This window comes from Oncorhynchus mykiss, chromosome 5, assembly GCF_013265735.2.
Source record: "Oncorhynchus mykiss isolate Arlee chromosome 5, USDA_OmykA_1.1, whole genome shotgun sequence".
NCBI classification, from domain to species: Eukaryota; Metazoa; Chordata; class Actinopteri; order Salmoniformes; family Salmonidae; genus Oncorhynchus; species Oncorhynchus mykiss.
In genome coordinates, this window is record NC_048569.1 from 22756342 (window position 1) to 22768664 (window position 12323).

At 45.0% G+C, this 12323-nt stretch overlaps 1 protein-coding gene across 1 annotated transcript; it reads right to left on the bottom strand.

Annotated features, from left to right (window-relative positions):
• Window positions 1–762: 762 nt before the first annotated feature.
• Window positions 763–5156, bottom strand: si:ch1073-398f15.1 (cardiomyopathy-associated protein 5). Its single transcript, XM_021602132.2, has 4 exons — window positions 4570–5156; window positions 3398–3771; window positions 3029–3300; window positions 763–2902 (listed from the first exon to the last, which is right to left on the bottom strand). Exons 1-4 carry the CDS (start codon window positions 4695–4697, stop codon window positions 1061–1063), a joined length of 2616 nt encoding a protein of 871 aa, XP_021457807.2. The 5' UTR covers window positions 4698–5156; the 3' UTR covers window positions 763–1060.
• Window positions 5157–12323: the final 7167 nt, after the last annotated feature.

Here is a 12323-nt window from a genome sequence, read left to right on the forward strand (position 1 = left end):
TACGCCAAACATAACGTTTTGCATTGTTGCCAAACAATGGATATCTTTAAGAAATGGCTTTCTTCTTGCCACTCTTCCATAAAGGCCAGATTTGTGCAATATACGGACTGATTGTTGTCCTATGGACAGAGTCTCCCACCTCAGCTGTAGATCTTTGCAGTTCATCCAGAGTGATCATGGGCCTCTTGGCTGAATCTCTGATCAGTCTTCTCCTTGTATGAGCTGAAAGTTTAGAGGGACGGCCAGGTCTTGGTAGATTTGCAGTGGTCTGATACTCCTTCCATTTCAATATTATCGCTTGCACAGTGCTCCTTGGGATGTTTAAAGCCTGGGAAATCTTTTTGTATCCAAATCCGGCTTTAAACTTCTTCACAACAGTATCTCGGACCTGCCTGGTGTGTTCCTTGTTCTTCATGATGCTCTCTGCGCTTTTAACGGACCTCTGAGACTATCACAGTGCAGGTGCATTTATACGGAGACTTGATTACACACAGGTGGATTGTATTTATCATCATTAGTCATTTAGGTCAACATTGGATCATTCAGAGATCCTCACTGAACTTCTGGAGAGAGTTTGCTGCACTGAAAGTAAAGGGGCTGAATAATTTTGCACGCCCAATTTTTCAGTTTTTGATTTGTTAAAAAAGTTTGAAATATCCAATAAATGTCGTTCCACTTCATGATTGTGTCCCACTTGTTGTTGATTCGTCATAAAAAATACAGTTTTATATCTTTATGTTTGAAGCCTGAAATGTGGCAAAAGGTCGCAAAGTTCAAGGGGGCCGAATACTTTCGCAAGGCACTGTATAATACAAATTGTAATTTGTAACATATCATCCACAAATTAATACATACCATGTGACCCTTAACATATCATACTAAATGCAGTGTTTCGGATTTATGTACAGAATAGTACGAAATACTCTGAGACCAGGTTGAGAAAAAAAGATGAAGTTCTGTAATTTTTACTTCAATTCACCATTTGACCTCTCAATTTCAAATTGCTGCAGCATAAAGCCAATAAGTCTAAAAAGGACATAGTATTTTCCCCCTAATAAGGCTAAAGGATGATGCATCCGCCGCCAACTCTGGCTGGGTCATTCACTGGGGCAGGAACGGAAGGAGTGGTCTGGCTAGGTCCTGTTGTAGGTTCAACTTCTAGCTTGGCTGACTCAGCTGGTTCAGCCTCTCCTTTAGCTGGTTCTGTTTTACTGTCCTGTCCTGTCAATACCAGGTCAGCCTCTGGCTTGGGGCTGTCACTCTCCTCAGCCTGAGGTGGTTCTGTGTTTCCTTCAGCCAATTCAGTCTTTTTATCCTCTGCTTTTACTGGTTCAGTAGCTATACTTGAGAGCAGCGTAATCTGGGATTGGTAAAATGAGGATGAGCCGTCAACTGGTGTTGTCATATCTTTCTCCTCCTCCCTCTGTCCTGTCTCTCCATCCCCCTCTCCTTCATCAGCAGTCTCAGCTGGTGAAGCCTTCTCTTTCTCCTCCTCCCTCTCTTCCTTCCCTCTATCTCCTCCTCCCTCTAGGATCTCAACTGGGGTCTGGGCTCGAGCCAGTGGCGCTAGTTTCAGAGAGCTCTTGTGAGGTGCAGCTGGCTTCCTTCTAGGGGGGGCTACTGGCTTTGGAGCTTCCTGATTTGTGCCACTGTCACTCAGAGGTGGGAGTTTTTGTAGTTCCACTGTGGGAGCATCATGTTTGTATGAGAGGTCTTTATCTGTGGGGGGCTCAGTGACACTCCCCCCACCAGCCCTCTCAGAGAAAGACTCTGGGTCAGAAAGTGGTGGATCATTTAAATCTGTGACAACGCCCTGACTCTTGTTCTCCTCCTCTGTAGTTTTCACTTCTTTAAACACTTGAAGCTGAGGTGCTTCCTGCACCGTCTTTAAAACATTGTCTGCCTTAACATGTTTGTCCTCCTTCACAGGTTCTGCATGGTTCTTTTCTTTATCCAGTGATGGGATGTACCGATCATCAGATGGAGAGGAACTGGCGTTCGTCCGGAAAAAATCTGTCATGTCATGCTCAGACTCCTGGATCTCCCCTTCTATCTCTCTATCATCAGGCTGGGATAGAAAGCTGTCCAGCGTGTACAGTTCCTGTGCCCAAGTTCTGAAGCCTTCCTCTACTGCCGGTTCCCCTTCCAGCTCCACCATGGGAGTCTCGTCCTTCAGGACAAACTTCTCCAGGTACCCCCTGGCCTCCCGGTCTGAGTGTCTGCTGTGGAAGGACCTTTCAGAGGTCATACTCTCAGTGTCTTCCTCCTTCACTCCTTCCCTGCTGCCCACCGCCTCTTCATACAGGTCTGTGTAAAGGAAGGCCATGGCCGTAGGCTCTTCTAGCAGAGTGGGGTTGATGATTTTGGGGGGTCCCGAGGGGAGGAAGATGGGGGTGAGGATGGTTTCCTCGCTGCCGAAGAGGGCCGATCCACTCTCCTTGAGGGGGGACTTGGGTGACTTGTCTACTGTGCCCTCCTCTACTTCCAGATAGTTCTTAGAAGGCATATTGTCCATACCGCCGTAGAACACCTCATCTAGATGGTCACTGGAGATTTCTTCTCCGCTAACGCCTGTGTTGGAACCTCCCAGGTCTTCGGTCACAGGTGCGGTATCTTGGAGCTGTTCCGGCTCCTCACTCACCTGCTGGTTTTCCTCTCCACAGTCTGCTTCCTCCTCCTTCTGTCCTTCTTCAATCATGGTGGGGCCTCCTGGAGCAGGCTCATCCATCTTAGTAAATGTCTCAAAGTAGTCCATGTCACTGGTGGCTCCTCGTCTGGGCTGCTTTGCCACCGGAGCCCCAGGAGGGTCAGTCTGATCAGGCCTGGTGAGTTTGGAGGAGTCAGTGTGTTCCACCGTTTGATCTCCACCCCCCACTGATGGTGTGGTGTCCTCCTCAAACACCTGAATGAATGGATCAGTGAATGAATAAACAAACAAGTGAATGAGCAAATAAATTAATGAATGACTGAATGGATGGATGGATACACAGAGTAAGGTCTACAGATCTAATTATATTGTGTTTGTCACCTCTTCTATGATTTCGTTACTGGGTTTGGTGAAGGTGGATTCCTCCAGGTAAGACAGGTTGTCCACCATGACTTGGCTCTCCTCCTCGTCTATGCTCACCAGCCTGGGAGGAACCATGATGTTCAGGATCTCTGAGCCTTCTGACACCAGGCGGAACAAACTCTGCTTCTTCTCCTCTTTGGGATCTGTCGTTTCCTCCTCCTCCCCATCTCCCTCTGCCCTCACATTGGGCAGGGAGACCTCCACTAGCTCTGGCTTCTCAACCAACTCACCTGAGGAAGGAAAAATATGCAAAAATGTGTCTCAATAGATTACAGTTTGAGCATATCAGAGTTTGAGGCATTACCTAATTTCTTTCAGTGACCTCACCTAAGTCATCACCTGTGGACAGAGGAGTCTGTCCCCGTCTGTCAGCCCGGCTCCTGCGTCCTCCTCCACAACTTATTTTCATCCTTGGCCTCCTCACCATCATTGCCTCATCCATGACAAAGGTTATTTTACCTGCTGTTCCAGATCCTAATCCAGGTGAAACAGACCTTTCATTAATGGGAAAGCAGAATTCCGAGGCGATGGTAGGGGTGGGTTCGGCTTCGGAACCCCAAGGGGTGGAGCAGCGGCTGGAGCTGGTCTCCCATTGGATGCCGCTGTCCTCGCCCTGCACGGTAACCATGGAGAAGGAGGGGTCCATCATTAAGCACTGCATCTTGGGACGCACCGCCTCATCCTGAACCGCCAACCGCAAACTGGAAGAGATGGGATAATACAGATAACATGGTGAGGTACTGGGGCAAATGTACATTTTCCCATTTTGAGGCACATCAAGAAATTATAATAAACAATGACTTGAAATAAAAGCCTTATGTATGTGACGATCCCTCTACCCCTGTCTGTCCGTCCGTCCGTCCGTCCGTCCGTCCGTCCGTCCGTCCGTCTCTGTTCGTCTCTGTCCGTCTCTGTCCGTCTCTGTCTGTCTGTCTGTCTCTGTCTGTCTGTCTCTGTCTGTCTGTCTCTGTCTGTCTGTCCATCTGTCTCACTAGGAATGTGAACAAGACATGATTACTATGGAATGAACTCTGATTTATCTCGACAAAGTGGAATTCTCAGAGACAGCAATCATTTATCAAATGATTTAATTATCTCCTTAACTATTCATCCACACTAATGTGATCTCGACGAAGGAGGGGCTAAGGTTTTTTGCGAATGTACACTGCCGGTCAAAAGTTTTAGAACACCTACTCATTCAAGAGTGTGCAAAGCTGTCATCAAGGCAAAGGGTGACCATTTGAAGAATCTAACATCTAAAATATATTTAGATTTGTTTAACACTTCTTTGGTTACTAAATGATTCCATATGTGCTATTTCATAGTTTTGATGTCTTCAGTATTATTCTACAATGTAGAAAATAGTAGAAATAAAGAAGAACCCTTGAATGAGTAGGTGTTCTAAAACTGACCGCCAGTGTACTTTGGAAAAAGACTCAGATTTCACTTCTAGTAGGCTGTACAGAATGTCAGAAATGATGTAGGATACAGGCTGCTACCTGTTGCGGAGATCCTCAACCTCGTCATTGATTTGGCAGACTCCCTCTGTGATGTCCACGTCATCCTCTAGCATTGTCAGAGTATCTGGATCTATCCTGATACATTCCACCGTTTCCATTGTATCCATTGTAGCAGGTTCTTCTCATCTATTTTCAATGGCTTCTTATCGGCACTCCGCAGAGCAACGTTGATGACATTCCAAGTTGGAGAACTTGCTCAGAGATTTTGTGCTCAGCGTAATCTTGAAATAGAAAGAACGGCATCCAGGGTTTCAAAATGTGTCATCCCTTGACAGTTGACACTAATGTTGAAGTACAGGACCAATAACTATAGCTGTAAAACTATTTTTCGTGGGGGAAAAGTGTATCCTGACCCAGGGTGTGTAGGCTACCTATAGACGTCATATTCAGTTGCAGCAGTATCAGCAGAAAAGACGCCCACTTCTTTTTAAATATTTTTTTGGGCAGGTCTAAAAATAATACTTGTCACCAGCCTGCATCCATTGGCACGGTGCTGTCTGCCAGTCTGACGCAACAAGGGTAGATAAGAAGGATTGAAATTGACACATGTAGAATGTCATTTAGCGGTGCATAATTAACAAGGGAGTATCATGCTTATTATCAATTTTCTCAAAGTCCAGCACCATGGACAGCACCAGTGGTCAGAGCCTCTCTCTCTTTCTCTTTCTCTTCTCAGTGTGCAAGAGTAGAGTGAGCCTGTAGTCATGCAAGCCAATCAAATTCAATACATTTATTTCACATTAAAATTAGGATCATATTTCTGCCTACAGGGTCTCTCTCAGGTCTTGGTGAGACTTGAATGTCAAAGTGTCATCTGCTAATGTCCTTCCATTCGCAATGTGAAACAGATACTGGACAGGGAATATAAGACTCAAGGAGAGGGGTGGGGGTTGCTGTTGGAGCACATGACAGGGGTTCTTTCTCAGATATAGTCTCCTACTACAACCGTTAACAATGTACAAACATATCTAGGAAAAGATTACTGTCCTAAAATCCAAACTGTGAAGGCAGGTAGCCTAGTGGTTAGAGTGTTGGGTCAGTAACTTAAAGGTTGCTGGATCAAATCCCAGAGCTGACAAGGTAAAAATCTGTGGTTCTGCTCCTGTGCAAGGCAGTTAACCCACTGTTCCCTGGGTGCTGTGGAGGTTGATTAAAGGCAGCCCCCTGCACCTCTATGATTCAGAGGGGTTGGGTTAAAAGCACAAGACACATTTCAGTTGAATGCATTCAGTTGTAAAAATGACTAGGTATCTCCCTTTCCCAATGCAGATGTTTTTATATCAAATCATTTGGATAACAATTAAGTACTTCATTGTAATATTTTTAATATTAGCTTTTAAAATAATTGTACTATGACTGTCTGAGAGTGGTCTGAGTTGGGGGGAGAAAACTTAAATCTTGCTGTTATTGGCAGAGTTTTGGAACTCTCTTTGTTATTGGTCTATTAACCAATTTACCGCCTGGTGATATCATCAGGGAAGCCGAAACTCCCGCTCATGCAAACAGGCTGATTAGAAGTTCCTGAATTTTAACTGCACTGGGCCTCTAACAATTAGGGGAGGAAACACAAAACTGAACTTAGATCAGTGTCTACGGGTAACTTCATCCTACCCTTTTAAGACCCCTGTGGGTTATGGTTGTAATATTCTCAGTCGCCTAGGAGCATACCAGTTTAGGGAATGTGGGGAAAGGGAGTGTGAAGTATTATGTGAGGGTTTCACCAACTGGGGTGAGGGTTACGGAACACATCAGGCAGGCGTGGTGGTGTTGGAGGCTAAAAACAGACAGGCACTTTTGGCCTGTCCTACAGCGTTCTCAGTTTTGACTCTTCTGAGAGGAAACAGGAGAGGAGAGGAGGTATCTATCTAGTCAGAAGAACCCTATAATGCTATGTCAACATGTTTTGGAACAGTGGAATAATCAAGGGGGGAGGAAGGATAGGAAAGGAAAGGAGGAGAGGAGTAGGAGAAGATGAGAGAAGGGTTGGGATTCTGTGACTCCACTGTGCTGACGGTAGTGATGTCCCTGCCATCCAAACCTTGGCTGTGTGCTAATTCTACACTTAATGAGTGTACAAAACACTACGAACAGCTGCCCTTTCCAGGACATAGACTGATCAGGTGAAAGCTATGATCCCTTATTGATGTAACTTGTAAAATCCTGTGGATCGCTTTCAACACCTTATATAGTCCATGTCCTGGTGGAGTGGGCAGGGCAACTCAATATTAGGAAGATCAGGGTATATCAATGTTCCCTGCTCCCTCTCTTGTCGGGTGGTCAATCAGATGTGAGGGACAGGGCAAGAGGATCTTATGTTTCAGTGAAATACCACCCCCAATATCTGTGATTTATGTGAAGCCATGAACAGCCCAGGAAAATGTAATAACAGTATTTGATAATTAGCATTAACACTGAAAGATTCAACCATTTAAGATTTCAGTTATTGACCTGAGTTGCGTTTTTGACACTGTTAGTCACGCCATGTCCATGCTATCCTCAAAGCTCAAGTCAACACTCCACCTGTATTATATAATGTATTATATAAGATCCACAGTGCATTCTGAAAGTATTCAGACCCCTTCCCTTTTTCCACATTTTGTTATGTTACAGCCTTATTCTAAAATGGATTAAATTATTTTTTCCCTCATCAATCTACACACAAATACCCCATAATGACAAATCAAAAAGAGGTTTTTAGAAATGTTTGCTAATTTATAAAAAACAGAAATACCTTATTTGCATAAGTATTCAGACCCTTTGCTATGGAGACTCGAAATTGAGCTCAGGTGCATCCTGTTTCGATTGATCATCCTTGAGATGTTTCTACAACTTGATTGGAGTCCACCTGTGGTAAATTCAATTGATTGGACATGATTTGGAATGGCACACACCTGTCTATATAAAGTCCCACAGTTGACAGTGCATGTCAGAGCAAAAACCAAGCCATGAGGTCGAAGGAATTGTCCGTAGAGCTCCGAGACAGGATTTTGTCGAGGCACAGATCTAGGAAAGGGTACCAAAACATCTCTGCACCATTGAAGGTCCCCAATAACACCGTGGCCTCCATCATTCTTAAATGGAAGAAGTTTGGAACCTCGCCGCCTGGCCAAACTGAGCAATCTTTGGAGAATAGCCTTGGTCAGGGAGGTGACCAAGAACCCGATGGTCACTCTGACAAAGCTCCAGAGTTCCTCTGTGGAGATGGGAGAACCTTCCAGAAGGACAACCATCTCTGCAGCACTCCAAAAATCAGGCCTTTATGGTAGAGTGGCCAGACAGAAGCCACTCCTCAGTAAAGGGCACATGACAGCCCGCTTGGAGTTTGCACCTGAAGGACTCTCAAACCATGGCAGCATCATGCTGTGGGGATGTTTTTCAGCGGCAGGAACTGAGAGACTAGTCAGGATCGAGGGAAAGATGAACGGAGCAAAGTACAGAGAGATCCTTCCAACAGGACAACGACCCTAAGAGCACAGCCAAGACAACGCAGGTCTGGCTTCAGGACAAGTCTCTGAATGTCCTTGAGTAGCCCAGCCAGAGCCCAGACTTGAACCCGATCGAACATCTCTGGAGAGATCTGAAAATAGCTGTGCAGCGAAGCTCCCCATCCATCCTGACAGAGCTTGAGAGCATTTGCAGAGAAGAATGGGAAAAACTCAGTTCCCTCCTGTACTCCCTATTCACCCACGACTGCGTGGCCAGGCCCGACTCCAACACCATCATTAAGTTTGCAGATGACACAACAAATCATTAAAATCCAGACAGAAAATATTTACACAAGAAGCAATCTAATATCACACAGTCAAACTCTCAGTCGTTTAGTAAGTTCACCATTCTGCGATTCTCGCTGTTAATAACAGTCTGATCACCGACAACGACGAGACAACCTATAGGGAGGAGGTCAGAGACCTGGCCGGGTGGTGCCAGAATAACAACCTATCCCTCAACGTAATCAAAACAAAGGAGATGATTGTGGACGACAGGAAAAAGAGGACCGAGCATGCCCCCATTCTCATCGACGGGGCTGTAGTGGAGCAGGTGAGAGCTTCAAGTTCCTTGGTGTCCACATCACCAACAAACTAGAATGGTCCAAACACACCAAGACAGTCGTGAAGAGGGCACGACAAAGCCTATTCCCCATCAGGAAACTAAAAAGATTTGGCCTGGGTCCTCAGATCCTCAAAAGGTTCAACAGCTGCAACATCGAGAGCATCACTGCCTGGTATGGCAACTGCTCGGCCTCCGACTGCAAGGCACTACAGAGGGTAGTGCGTACAGGGCAGTACATCACTGGGGATAAGCTGCGTGCCATCCAGGACCTCTACACCAGGCGGTGTCAGAGAAAGGCCCTAAAAATGGTCAAAGACCCCAGCCCCCCCAGTCATAGACTGTTCTCTCTACTACCGCATGGCAAGCGGTACCGTAGCGCCAAGTCTAGGACCAAAAGGCTTCTCAACAGTTTTACCCCCAAGCCATAAGACTCCTGAACAGGTAATCAAATGGCTACCCGGACTATTTGTATTGTGTCCCGCCCCAACCCCTCTTTTACGCTGCTGCTACTCTCTGTTTATCATCTATGCATAGTCACTTTAACTATACCTGCATGTACTGTACATATTACCTCAATTAGCTCAAATAACCGGTGCCAAGCACATTGGCTACCCGGACTATCTGTATTGTGTCCCGCCACCCCCCACCTGCTACTCTCTGTTTATCATTTATGCATAGTCACTTTAACTATACCTACATGTACATATTGTGTCACGACTTCTGCCGAAGTCGGTTCCTCTCATTGTTCGGGCAGTGTTCGGCGGACGACGTCACCGTTCTTCTAGCCATCGCTGATCCATTTTTCATTTTCCATTTGTTTTTCCCACACACCTGGTTTTCATTCCCTCATTACGTGTTGTGTATTTAACCTTCTGTTCCCCCCCATGTCTTTGTGTGGTATTGTTTGTTTGTAAGTGCTTGTGCACATGTTGACTGGTGCGCGTCGGGGTTTGTACCCAAGTTGTTATTTTCTTGATGCTGTTGGTTTTGGAATTAAACTGCTCCGGCAGTTCTGCTCTCCAGCGTCTGACTTCCCTGCCACCAGTTACGCACCCCTTACATATTCCCTCAATTAGCCCGACTAACCGGTGCCTGTATATAGCCTTGCTACTGTTATAGCCCTACTACTGTATATAACCTCCCTAATGTTATTTCCACTCTCTTTTTACTGTTGTTCAGGCTGTAACGTAACAAAATGTGGGAAAAGTCAAGGAGTCTGAATACTTTCCGAATGCACTGTATGAATGCACAATCTCAACTCTGGTCCTGGAAGCCAGTTCCACTGAATTTTTTTCATTGTTCCCCTCTAATCAGGGACTGATTTGGGCTCCCGAGTGGCGCATCTCAGTGCTAGGGTCATCACTACAGACCCTGGATCGATTCCAGGCTGTATCACATTGGGAGTCCCATAGGGCGGCGCACAATTGGCCCAGCACTGTGTCCAGGTTAGGGTTTGGCCGGGGTAGGCCGTCATTGTAAATAAGAATTTGTTCTTAACTGACTTGCCTAGTTAAATAAAGGTTAAATAAAAATGTAACACCAGGTGGGTGCAATTACTGTAATTTATCAGGTAGAACAAAAAACCAGCAGGCTCCGGACTTCGTAGGATAAGAGTTGAATACCTTTCAAGTAGATAGTATCTGAAAACACTGTGCATGTAAAAAGGATCTGCTTTGATGCCAAAGAGAGAATGGCAATCCCCTCCTTGCTAAATAGTATACATTGTATCCCCCTCATCATTGAGTTTATAACATGTCTATCTCAAGCATAGAACAATCCATTAACATATGGGCCCTGATCAAAACTAAATGCCAATATGTCTCTGTTGTCCTGTTTAAAAGAAAACTAGTTGGAGGGCTGGAAAAGGATTTTGATAACAGTAGACCCCATTAACCGCCACATTTGGCACTGTCATCCAATGTCCACAAGGTGGCCACCATCAGTTGCACAATAATGCAACTTGAACAAATCAATGTGTACACTACATCCATTATCATTCTGTGTATGCTTTTAATTTCTAGAAGGTAAATAAATGTTTCCCATTAGAAAAAAACACAGTAGTAGAGTAGTAATAGTGTAGTAATATAGCAGCTATCCATAAACTGGACCTCTAGGTGAATCATAAATATAAAGTTCTAATTATATGAAATACTACACTGAACAAAAATATAAAAGCAACATGCAACAATTTCAAGTATTTTACTGAGTTACAGTTCATATGAGGAAATCAGTCAATAGAAATAAATGCATTAGGCCCTAATCTATGGATTTCACATGACACAGCCATGGGTGGCCTGGGAGTTTACTTTTATTTTTAACTAGGCAAGTCAGTTAAGAACAAATTATTATTTACAATGAATGCCTACCCCAGCCACACCTGGACTATGCTGGGCCAATTGTGCGCCGCCCTATGGGACTCCTAATCACATCCGGATGTGATGCAGCCAGGATTCAAACCAGGAACTACAGTGACGCCTTGTGCACTGAGATGCAGTGCCTTACACCGCTGCGCCACACAGCATTCGCTCACCAACTGGGGATCCAGGCCCACCTACTGGGGAGCCAGGCCCAACCAATCAGAATGAGTTTTTCCTCACTAAAGGGCTTCATTACAGACAGAAATACTCCTCAGTTTCACCAGATGTCCGGGTGGCTGGTCTCGGACGATCCCGCAGGTGAAGAAGCCGGATGTGGATGTCCTGGGCTGGCGTGGTAACACGTGGTCTGCGCTTGTGAGGCTGGTTGGACGTACTGCCAAATTCTCAAAAACAATGTTGGAGGCAGCTTATAGTAGAGAAATTAACAATTCATTTTCTGGCAACAGCTCTGGTGGACATCTCTGCATTCAGCATGCCAATTGCACGCTCCCTCAAAACAGGACACATCTGTGGCATTGTGTAGTGTGACAATCTGCACATATTAGAGTGATCTTTAATTGTCCCCAGCACAAGGTGCACCTGTCTAATGATTATGCTGTTTAATCTTATCTTGGCAACGGAGAAATGCTCATTAACAGGCATGTGCATATAGGATCTCTGTATTTCAGCTGGTAGAGCTGGCAGAGCATGTCTTTTGCAGTTCAAGGATAATGGGTTCAATTCCCGGGACCAGACAGATGTTTAAGTCGCTTTGGATAAAATAGTCTGCTAAATAGCATATAGATAGCTATCTTTTATTTCAGCTCATGAAACATAGGACCAAGACTTTACATGTTGCATTTATATTTTTGTTCAGTATAATTCTAAGGAAATAAAGATCTGTGCAGTGGGCTGAATTAGTACTCTTTTGAAAATCTCATGTCAGCATTTTCATGCGATTCACTCTATCTTCAAAAAACATACCACAGTAAAAGACTTGAATGGAATACTGCATTTCATGTTTATTACAGGTTTATTATGGGTTACATAATAAACTGCAGGTTGGTAGGTGTTGCTACACTATTTGACAGTTGCTAACCGGAAGTGACGGACATATTTATCGCGCATTACGTCAGATTTCGAAGGATACGGTGACTTCTGTGCGAGGACGGCGTGATGACGTAGGCCAATTTAATGCTTGAGGATGGGTAGAGATGGTGCTTTCAGGACAACTTGGAATTCGGAATAAACGGGTCAAATCATGACGTCAGTGGTCTTCAGGTCGAAAAGTCACAGCTCGAGAAAGATACCCGAGTTCCCGACTTA

What these genes read in the sequence shown, in the direction of transcription:
- si:ch1073-398f15.1 (XM_021602132.2), bottom strand. Translation starts at nt 4,697, where the DNA reads ATGGATACAATGGAAACGGTGGAATGTATCAGGATAGATCCAGATACT. An exon ending in GTTGAGGATCTCCGCAACAG is followed by an intron (nt 3,772 to 4,569) that starts GTAGCAGCCTGT and finishes CATCTCTTCCAG; the next exon opens with TTTGCGGTTGGCGGTTCAGG. An exon ending in GTCCACAGGTGATGACTTAG is followed by an intron (nt 3,301 to 3,397) that starts GTGAGGTCACTG and finishes TTCCTTCCTCAG; the next exon opens with GTGAGTTGGTTGAGAAGCCA.